Source organism: Elephantulus edwardii, unplaced genomic scaffold (genome assembly GCF_000299155.1).
Source record: "Elephantulus edwardii isolate Elephantulus edwardi_28Jun2011 unplaced genomic scaffold, EleEdw1.0 scaffold00079, whole genome shotgun sequence".
Taxonomy (NCBI): domain Eukaryota; kingdom Metazoa; phylum Chordata; class Mammalia; order Macroscelidea; family Macroscelididae; genus Elephantulus; species Elephantulus edwardii.
Genome location: NW_006399829.1, coordinates 10,415,248 through 10,427,206, shown reverse-complemented (window position 1 = coordinate 10,427,206; position 11,959 = coordinate 10,415,248). Strand labels below are relative to the sequence as shown.

Genomic DNA, 11,959 nt, shown 5'->3' with positions numbered 1-11,959 from the left:
GGAGGCTGGAGGGACAGTGCAGGAGAGGAAGGCCCTCTCTGAGGTGGATTGATTCAGTGACTGGGATAATTGGGATGGGAGTGTCAGAGATGGTGCGATTGGCACAGGACAGAGCGGAGTTTAAGGCTGTTGTACATAGGGTCGCTATGAGTCGCAAGCGACTCGACAGCACATAACAACAACAACAACATCTTATATAGCTTGATAGCATTGAAAAAAATGATTAATATAAAAATACCATTATTGGTTTTAGAATAGCATGTTAACAATCGGTCACTTAAAGATCACATTACTTTTTTTTTAACTATAAAAACTCACCTGGTACAAAAAATTCTGTTGGTGTAACCCAGTGAAATTCCAAATGAAATCCCAAGCAGACAGCCTTGAAGGTGACAAGGAAAATCAAATAGAGAACAGATACTGTGCCTGTGAGGATAATTCAGAAGTCATTTATCATTTTTATGTGTTTTAGACAATTTTTTAAAATCAAATTTAGTTTCTACATTCTCTTCAAAATATGGAAAATTTTTACCTTCTGATCCTATTGATAATCCCACTACAACTCAGTTAGGATCTGCAGATTAGCTTACTATCTAATAAACAAGCTCAGTGAATTATCAGAAAACAGAGCCCTTAAAATTACATAACAGAAGTAACTTGACAGTAGCTCACAAATTCTTAATTTAATGGAAGATATAAGCAATTATTAGACTACATGAAACTAACCTTTTTTTATTTGAAGTATTAGAATTAGATAATAGGCAGGGGGAAACAGTCACCAATATTAATGCAGGACAAAAAGAACACAAAGAAAAAAATAATGAATGTTGATAACACATTTGAAAATGCTGATAAATCACATAATCAAGAAACAATCTGCTTTTATTTCTATTTGAGGTTTCAATGGGTTTTTGTAGTGTGCTCTTGGGTAGAAACTGTCTCATAGCTTGACCCTCCAGCAGGTTTTCAAAGGCAGTAAACTGCATGGAAGGAGATCGACCATTTTTCTCCCACTGAGCAGCTGGTGGATTGAAACACAAGCCTTTGAGATTGCAGCACAGCTTTTTACCACTAGGCCATTAGAAGGTAATACTACCTATTAGATGGAAAGATTTCAGGTTCCAGTCCCCAATATCATAAACAGAGTAAAGCAGGCAATCAGAAAGTTTTAGTAGCCTAGAGGTTACAGGATTATTTCCTTCAAGGAGTTAAATCTATTCATTTGGTATAGTCAGAAAAACCAGAATTCTGCTAGATATTAATTGCCCTAAAGATTTACAAGTACCATGACAAAAATAAAATATCTTTAAGGAGTGGAGAATTATTAAACTAGTTAGAAGTCTAGTAATTGTTTCAATCAATTGAGCAAATCTTTCTATAAATGCATATGCTAGCTTTTTATGTTTTTAAAATGTTTTAAATAAATTTTTCTTTTATATTACAAATTTTATTGCTTACAAAGTTTGTATATACTGTTTTTCACGATGGATTTTTTTCCCATTTTCTTTACCTACTCCATCCTCTACCCTTCAAATTGTGCGATTTTTAATTACCCCTCCGCCCATCCTCATCCCTCTGTTCTCCCCTCCCCTCCTTGGACCTTCACACCCATTTTAATAGTTATCTATTTCTCCAATAATAGTCTTAAACAGTATTTGTCCTTATGGGACCGAGTTAGTTCACTTAGCATTGTATGCTAACTTTTAAAGGATCTGTTCAATAGGAAGCAAGCAAGCAAACCAGTAAACCACAAATGTGCCTCATAAACTCGCCTGTGGGTTTGGAGATTAAGTGATTCAGAAAGGATGAAAACAAGAAACTATATAGCTTAAATAATCACAGACAGCTTATATAATCACAACTCCTCACTTCCTATGTGTGTATGGCAATCCTACAGTGAATCCTGTTTTGAGGAAGAGAGAGATAGAATTGTATTCTTACCCTTTTCTTTGGTTTCCTGGACAAACAAAAGACACTTCCTGATTTATACTGAATTGGGACTTGAACTGACAGCAGTGGGTTTAGCTTGGTTTAGAACTCTGATGGCCTAGAGTTGTGCTGCCAATCCAAAGTCAAGCAGTTCAAATCGACCTGCTGCTCTATGGCAGGAGAATGGGCACTCTCCTCTTTTGTGATTTACAGTTTCTGAAAACTTGCTGGAGGACCAGCTATGAGTTGGTTCTGATGCAACAGCATATAACAATAACAACAAAACAGATAATATCTTTTTCCCTCTCCAAGCTGTCTACCAGGAAAGCATATCCATAGGGGAAAGTTGAGATTTCATGGTCTAATTGGGTTTATTAATTATTTCTGAATTATTTCCTTCAGTTAACTCACGTGAGCATTCATCAGAACTCCTGGGAGTTACTTCTGCCATTTTGAGATTCAGAGTCATAAGAAAAGAAAGGGTCAAAATGCTCTTTAGAGACTTCAGTAAAACAAGGTCACAGAAAGATCATTTTGTGTAATATTTTTAATTAAATAAAAACACTAGGGGAAAAATACTCCATATCCTTCTTTGAAAAGTTTTAATGTTTCTAACACTTAGAGTTGAGAATTTTCAAAGATACATAATTGGCATCTCTTCTGACAATTTAGGGAACTCAATCGGCACGGTCCATAGCAAGCTGAGTATTTAACCAAAGGTTGTACTTCTTCAACAGCTCAATTCTACCACTGGTTAGACAGCAGAAAAATGGTCAGTCTACCCCTCATAAATTTACAGCCTTGGAAACCTGCTGAAGGGTCAGCTGTGAGTCAGTTCCAACTAGATGACAAGGAGTTTGAGTTTTCTAAAAATTCCGTTTATATCCTCTGGTTTTATGCTTTCTGGGAACGAGGAAAATTTACTAGGATATAATGGGAAAATCAGTAAGAATTCATATCTTAAAAAAAGAAATCCCCAAACAATTTGAAATGGTCAATTACATTTTCCCCTGTGACAAATTCCATAAACAAAACAAAAAAGTTATTATGTGAATGAACACATTAAATCTGTGTGAAAGTAAGTCTCTCGCCAACCTGACCATGCTCCCTAAGAATCCAGCACATATTCTACTACAGAGGAGCTCTACACAGCGCTCTAACTTACCTAGGATATTAAATTTGGAAAAAAATGAGGGTGATTTGAAATTGAGCAGAGGCAGAAGGAGAGCTATGAGGTAAAACGGCACTGTCCTGGACTTATTCCACCACTTTTCAAACTGTTGGACTCCTGTGTCATTGGTGTAGAAAATAATCGCAGAGCTATTGTCAGGATGGCCATCCCCTTTGGCACTTGGACAGATCACTACAACAAGAAAGTCCTAGATTAGAGAAGACCATGGCACAGAAAAAAACTACCCTCTGAGAGCGATGCTCGCTTTGCCATTTCAACCTTTACTGCAAGCTAAGAACGTTTTACATAAATATATCAGGAACATTTTTACATATAAATAAATAATTAATTGAAAAGGGAAGAATCTAGAACAACAAAGATTCAAGCATACTATAAACTATCTTAGGAATTTCTTAACAAATAGCTACTGGCTCCATGCTGGGGAAAAAAAAGAACTTGATGGTATTTGACCTTATTTATGAAAGGCCTTTTTTAAAACAATCTCTCGTGATAAGTGTATGCCATGCTAAGTGTTGATATAAAGGCCAAAGAGATATGTTTACAGATATTCTTAGTTTTCATAGATTTCTAAATAAATTATTGTGGATTTGGAATAAAAAGTAGGTATCACTGAGCTAGCTACAATGATATTTCCAAAACTTAAGTACTGGATTAAAGCTTAAGAACCTTGAAGTCTAGTAAGCCATAGTAATTATTCTGATAGTTTGTGACACATGATAACAACCTACAGGTCCAGGAGATAACAGGAAAACAATAAAGTGAGGAAAATATATTTTCTTAACACTGATATGTAGGTGAGAAGTTCTCTTATCAGACAGGACACAGACCATTCTCTCTGTTTCTGGTTTCACGACGGAACTTTGTAAATCACCAGCTTGTGAAACTCTAAACTACTTACCATAGTTGCTATCATTGGTACTCAGCACAGAGTCAGTATCATTAATGTGATGAATAAAATCTAAAAATTAAGAAAACAAAATTTAAAATTGAATGAAGACACTAAATATAGCACCTTCTAAAGTCTTTTCTCAAAATTTTAAAAAAATATACTGTGAGTAATGCTGCAAAGTACAGTGAACCAAGACACTTGACACTTCAATGTTAATACAGCTTCATCTCTAACAGTAGGAATTAAAATGTTTATGTTTCAGAGCCCTGTTATGAAAAATGTTCACATGTCTGAATAGATTCTAAAAAGCTTCTCACAACGCTAAATTAAGGCTGGTTAAATATCCTGCCCCTTGGTGATACAGTGGTTAAAAGTTGGTTTAACCAAAAGGTTGGTAACCTGAACTCAGGCTGCAGAATAAAGATGTGACAGTCTGCTCCCTTAAGGTTGCAGGCCTTAGAAACCCTACAGGGCATTTCTACTTATCCTAAAGGCTCACGAGGAATCAGTACTGACTTGAAAGTAATGAGTTTGGGTTTTTTTTCCTTTCTTTCTCTTGTTGTGAGTTTAACGAAAGTTTACAGGAATGCTGAATTTTTCATTCATTCATTGTTGCACAATTTCTTCCCTCCCTCTCCCTTTCCTCTCTTCTAGTCCTCTTTACACTGTACCTTGCATTTGTAAAAACAAGTTGTTTGTTATATTTACATTAATGGAGATAAGCATGGTTACATTTAACATTAAGTTCTAAAGTCTGAAAAAGGATCAATACTAACAAATACATAAAAAATTGCTTAAATTGTGTTTTTCCCCCCACAAAGTGCAGTACATGATGTTATAAACCCAAGTCTGTACATTAATTTTTATGATTGTGTAGCAATAGGACGAAAGGCGGGGAGCACACATAGAGTCCTGGTCATGACAGCATTCTAAGGTGAATGGGTTTTCTCTAAGCCTGAAAGGATCAGCCTGAAAAGATTTACTTTGTTTGATGTTAAGTTTGTATAACCACCTAATTAAGCACTGATAAAACAGTTTGTGGTAAGGTTTAAAAAGAAATGGTAACAGATACTGAATTAGGTTCTGAAGTTATATATGCAAATTAATAATTTTCACGGAATCTTTTTCAAGATAAAGTAACAAAGTCAATTTAGTGTTTTAGGTTTTTACAGAGTTAATAGTGATTAAGATTAGAAGTTATTTAAGGTTAGAAATTTTATGTAATTCCTTGATGTCCAATATTACAACTCCAATAATACCTTGGTAACAAATGTCCTAGTTTGAATAGTCACTCTTGAAAATAGGATCAGAAGTTCAGAATGAGAACTTATTTGGAAATAGGATCTTTTCCGCTATAATCAACTTGGATTAAAGGATTAAAGGGGGCCCTAAATGTAATGGTTGATGTCCTACAAAAAGATGGAAATTCAGACCCAGACAGTCAGTTGTGAAGATGGTCACATGAAGACAAAAATCACACCAATGCAGTTACAAGCCAAGTAACGTCAAAGATTGCTGGAAACCAGCAGACTCTAGGAAGACGCAAGTTAGAATTGTTCCCTGGAGCTTTCAGAGAAAGCGAGGCCCTGCTGATGTCTAATGCCAATTTTCTGGACTCCAGAAGGCTGAGAGACCAATTTCTATTGTTTAAAACCAACAAAATTTATTATGGCAACCCTCCTATTCGACTCAACGGCACCTAACAACAATTAGGCAACTTTTGGGAAATGCCAAGGTTCAATAAAGATGGGGGGGGATGCCAATCCTCTTGCCAGTATCTCTCATCAACAGATACAAAAAAGTCTAAATAAAATGTAAACCCATCACCTCTCAAAGCAATCTCAATCTAGTAAGGAGTTTTTAAAACCATAAAGCACAATGAATGCAAATTATATCCCAGAACAAAAGAACGTTAAATGTTAGAAACTGCCTTCATTTAATTTACCACATTAACAATTTAAAGGAGAAAAGCTCTTATGGCCATTTCAAGAGATGCAATTTAAGTATTTAATAAAATTCAGCAGACAGTGCTGAAAGTGCTGAAAAAAGACAGATGAGAATTTCTTTACAAACTTAATAACTTACAAACAATATACAACAACAAATATAATATTAAGTGGTGAAACATTACAACTATTTCCTCAGGACAATATATCGATGTCTATCAGCACTGTTTTTATATAACTTTACATGTAGAAAATATGATATATATGTTTATACACACACATACAGTGAGCTCTGGTGATGTTGTCTGTTTAGAGTTGCAATCCTAACACCAAAATCATACTACTCTGGTGGTTTAATCCACCAGCAGCTCTGGGGCAGAAACAAGCTCCTCTAGTGCAATGTACAGTTATGAGTCGGTTCCAACTTGATGGCAACAAGTGTGTGAGTGACACAAATATACATATGTAAATATCTATCTATGTGTATATATCAATATATAAAAACTTGTCTTGTGGTGCTGGAGAAGAGTATTGAATGTACCCTGGACTGCCAAGAAAACAAAGATTCATCCTGGAGATGGTTAAACCAGGCTACTCCTTGGAGGCAATGATTCTGGGGCTTCGTCTGACATACTTTGGACATGTTGTAAGGAAGGACAGGTCCTTGGAGAGGGACATCATGCTGGTTAGAGTAGAGGGACAGCGCAGGAGGGGAAGACCCTCTATGAGGTGGATTGATTCAGTGACTGGGGTAATCGGGATGGGTGTGTCAGAGGCCATGCGATTGGCACAGGATAGAGCAGGGTTTAGGGCTATTGTACATAGGGTCGCTATGAGTCGCAAACGACTCGACGGCACATAACAACAACAACAACAACAACAACAACAATTGTATAAATATGTATAATTGTGTGTACACATGTATCTTTAAGAGAGTTAGACAAGAAATTTTCATAATTCATAGATGTAAATAAACAAAAAAGTTACCAAGAATCACAAAATTATTAGAATCAGTAAGTCTTTTTAGTTTAATAACAGCTTGGTAAATTTGTTAGTTTTAAAATAACCTTTTTAAAAAATTAAATAGCAATGAAGGAAAATGTGAAACAATGTATACAAATATTATAAAATAGAATTAAACAGATTCCTTTACAAAGCAACAAAAAATCTGAGCATGTGAAAAATAATATATTTACATTCTGAGAAGACAGAAACGTTGCATTTCATTAGAGGTAGTTGGGTTACATGGATGTATCCATCTGTTAAAATTAGGGTTAATTAAAATCAATAGACCTAACATAATCTCTACCAAAATTCCAACAGACCTTTTTTGCAGAAGTAGAAACTTCAATCCTCAAATTTACAAGGAATTGTATGGGATCCCAAACCCAAATAGTCAAAGTAAAGATGGAAGACTCACACTTCCCAATTTAAAAACATACAAAAGGTACAGTAATTCTGAAAGTTTGATAATGGTAAAATAAGCTCTCATATAGGTGAAAAGAACTGAGAGTTTAGAAACAAATCCATTAACCTACGTTCTTATTATCTTCCGTAAGGCTCCTAACACTACAAAACGGAGAGGGAAACATCTTCAATAAATGATGCTGGTGATATGATAGTGTGAACAGAAAACCCCAAGACTCACAAAAGACCTGTACAGACAAAATTAGAGAACATTTCTGTGAGACACAATAAAAGATCTAACTAAATGGAAAAATGTTCCCTGTTCATTATTGTTGTTGTTATTATGTGCCGTCGAGTCACTTGCAACTCATAGCGACCCTATGTACAACAGCCCTAAACCCTGCTCTATCCTGTGCCAATCGCATGGCCTCTGACACACCCATCCCAATTACCCCAGTCACTGAATCAATCCACCTCATAGAGGGTCTTCCCCTCCTGTGCTGTCCCTCTACTCTAACCAGCATGATGTCCCTCTCCAAGGACCTGTCCCTCCTTACAACATGTCCAAAGTAAGCCAGACGAAGCCTCAGAATCCTTGCCTCCAAGGAGCAGCCTGGTTTTACCCTCTCCAGGATGAATATGTTTGTTTTCTTGGCAGTCCATGGTTCATTATTAGGAAGACTCAATAGTGTGAAAAATGACAATCTTACCAAAAGCATAGGTTCAATGCAATCCCAGTACAGATAAAAAAATTCACTTTTCAAGGATTTGAAAGGGAAACTATCAAATTTATCTGGAGAGGAAAGAAACCTCAAATAAGCAAGGCACTTCTGAAAAACAAAAATGGGAGGCATAGCACTCTGACCCCAAAACCTAATACACAGCAGTAGTAACCAAAACAGCATGGTATTGATATAAAGACAGGCACACAGACCTCTAGAACAGAATTAACAACACAGAAATGGACCCACCTATCTACGGTCAACTGATATTCCACAAGGAAATAAAACCTATCAAATGGGGAAATGACTATCTCTTCAGCAAAAGGTGCTGGGAAAACTGGACTTCAACCTGCAGAAAGCTGAAGCAGGATTCACTTCTCACACCATACACAAAAAATCAACTCAAGATGGATCACAGACCTGGGAGTAAAGCCACAAACCATAAAGTTCATAAAGACAAATTGGGACCAAGCTTAGAAGGCCTAGTATATGTTATAAAGAGACTGACAAACACAGCCAAAAATGTACAATCTGGAGAGGATAAAATTGGTGAATGAAACTTTCTAAAGATTAAGCATCTGTGCTCACCAAAAACTTTACAAAGAGGGTAAAAAGAAAACTGACTGGGAACAAATATTTGGCAATACTATCTCAGACAAGGGTCTCATAACAAAAGTTTACAGAATACTCCTGGGCCTCCAGAAGAAAAGGGCTAATAACCCAAACAAACAGGCAAAAGACATGGAAAGACTTTTCACAGAGGAAGACATTCAGAAGACCTATAGACACATGAAAAAAATGCTCAAAATCACTGGCAAATCAAAACCATAACAAGATACCATCTCATCCCAGTAGCAGTGGCAAAGTTTAGTAGGGCAGCAAGAAATAAATGTTGGGAGAGAATGTGGAGAGGTGGGTACTGTCATTCACTGTTGGTGGGATTGTAAAATGGTGTGATGACTCTGGAAGACAGTTTGACATTTCCTAAAAAAAGTTGAACATAGACACTCGGTTGGACCCAGCTATTCCACTACCAGAAATATACTCAAAGGAAATTAGGACTGAGACACATATGGAGATTTGTTCATAGCAGGATTATTCACCATTACAAGAATGCTGAAACAGCTAAAATGTCCAACCATACTGAATGGATTGAGAAATTGTGGTACAGTCACACAATGAAACACTATGCAGCATTCAAGAGAAACAATTACAAAAAATTCTACTTGGCAAAGACTGGAGAGCACTAAGCGAGTGAACTAACTCAGTCTCATAAGGACAAATACTGCCTAGAACCATTATTGTAAAAATAGAAGACAACTAGTAAAACATATATGGGAAACCAAGGAAGGAAGGAGTAGAAAAGAAGGGGTGAGGAGGGACAGGTGCTAAACCACAGGGTTGCACAGTTTGGTGTGTGGAGGGAGAGGAGGAAATAAACGGGAAAGATCTGGGTGAAAAGACAGGGTAATAATAGGCAATGTCCAATAGTGATTAATTTTATAAAACATAATGCATGAGAATGATTATATGAAAGACAATGTGAATGAGAAATAGTGTGAAACACAATGTATACACACTGTGTAAGCAAACAAATTTTAAAAAGATACTGTTAAAACTGGATCACTACATGCAAAATCATGAAATTTGACATAAATTTCACACGATATGAAAAATTAACTGAACACAGATCAAAGCCCTACATGTAAGAACGAAAGCACTTACACTTAGAGAAAACATCAGTGTGTTGCCTTAAGACCTAATTTTCAATGACGGGAAAAGCACAAAAAGCTTGCCATGTCATGCTCATGGATAGACTGATTTAACATTTTAATGACATAAATTATTTCCATAGCTATAAATTCAACGCAATTCCAGTTAAGTCCTAAACTCAGTACCATCCTGGTTTTAATATTGTTCTAATAAACTGATAAATTAGGTAGAATTTAAATCAAATTCTCATTGATTTTTTTTGGTGACAAGTGACAAAGTGGTTCTAAAATGTATATGGGAAAGTGAAATAAGACTATAATGGAAAAGATTAATTTGAAAATAAAATAAAAAAACAAACACCACAACAAAACAAACTTATGTAACTCAGTCCCATAAGGACAAATACAGTCTAAGACCATTACTGTAGAATGTATATGAGGATCCAAGAGGGTAAAGGTGGGAGCAGAAAGGTGAGGGTGGGTGCAGGAAGGGGAGGGTGGTCAAACATAGGTTGCACAGTTTCATGGTTGGAGGGAAAGGCGAGTAAAAGAAATGAGAAAGATCTGGTAAGAAAAACAATGTATAACCAGTATAACAGTGTAAATAAACCAGTATACAAGAAAAATTTATTTTAAAGAAAAAAGGAAAAAAATCCCAACCAACAAAGGTCTAACAGTACAGTCACCACACAGAAATGAACATATTCTACCACTAGCTACAAGTATTTGCTACACACAAAAAAATAAAAAAAATATACAAACTTTGCATTGCACAGCAATGAGTTTATTTAAACTTTACAGAGCCTTTAGAAGAATAAATATCAATAATTAAATAGAAAAAAGTGAAAAGAATATGAATAAACAATTTCCAATCTCAATAAGACAAAGGTCTTATGAAGAGAAATGAAAACGAAAATCAGATCTAAAATGTGAAAACAGTTCTTATCATTCCTAGTGTGGGCAAGGTTGTGGCACTAGGGAAATTTTTAAAAACTACTGATAGGAATGTAATTAGTATAAGCATATTAGAGTACAACTTGCCAAGTTCTGGTAAAATGAAAAATATGAATACCCTAAATTCAAGCAATTTATCTCATAGATATGATACCTGGAGAGATTCTTCCTACGTATACGGGAAGACAGAAATAAAGATGTTTACTGAAACTTTGCTTTTAATAGCAAAATAATTAAAGAACAAATTAAATGTTCATCATCAGAGGAACATGTAAATTGCAATATGTTCATATTATGAGTACCATAATATAGGTAAAATGAACTAGAAGCTTTTTGTAATTATAAAAATGACGACTGAGGAAAAAGGAAGTCTCAAAGCATTTACACACATTTTTAAAAAAATTTATATACATTAAAAACATGCCAAATACTAATATATGTTGCGCAGATACTTATGGATGAAAGGAACAAAATCATGCACAGGAATACACCAAATTTAAGGAAAAAGAAACTGAAGTTAAGCTTTATACACAGGCTTCAACTATTCGTATAATATTTTCTTTCTAGAAGAACAGTGAACAAATGCATGTATTACAACACAGTTGGGCTGTTTAAAGCTTACAAGTGGAGAAGAACTGGGCTGCTGAGCCAAAGGCTCAATTGAGTCGAACCAACCAGCTGTTTCATGGAAGATGGGAAATCCCCTCCTGTATAATATGTTGTTGTTGTTATGTGCTGTCAAGTCACTTGTGACTCATAGCGACCCTATGTACAGCACCCTAAACTCTGCTTCATCTTGTGCCAATCGCACTGTCTCCGATACACCCATCCCAGTCACTGAATCAATCCATCTCATAGAGGGTCTGCCCCTCCTGCGCTGCCCCCCCACACTCCCAAGCAAGATGTCCCTCTCCAAGGACTGGTCCCTCCTTGTAACATGTCAAAAGTATGTCAGACGAAGCCTCAGAATCCTTGCCTCCAAGGAGCAGACTGGTTTAACCCTCTCCAGGATCAACCTGTTTGTTATCTTAGCAGTCCATGATACACTCAATACTCTTCTCCAGCACCACAGCTCAAAAGTATCAATTCTCCTTCTATCCTCCCTAGTCATTGTCTAACTCTCTGATGTATAACAAGTAATTGCAAAGACCATGGCCTGTATCAGATGCACCATGCACCTTAGTTTCCAGAGGGACACCATTGCTCTT

General features: G+C 36.1%; 1 protein-coding gene across 1 annotated transcript in view; it reads right to left on the bottom strand.

Moving 5' to 3' along the window:
• The window catches only part of SLC38A9 (solute carrier family 38, member 9), a 103,240-nt gene that overhangs the window by 53,709 nt on the left and 37,572 nt on the right, over positions 1–11,959 (bottom strand). Inside the window, exons 7-9 of the mRNA XM_006889558.1 lie at positions 4,020–4,079; positions 3,095–3,292; positions 319–426 (exon numbers count right to left, since the gene is read on the bottom strand). Coding sequence (XP_006889620.1) covers positions 319–426; positions 3,095–3,292; positions 4,020–4,079 — 366 coding nt within the window. The remainder of the gene's footprint in view (positions 1–318; positions 427–3,094; positions 3,293–4,019; positions 4,080–11,959) is intronic.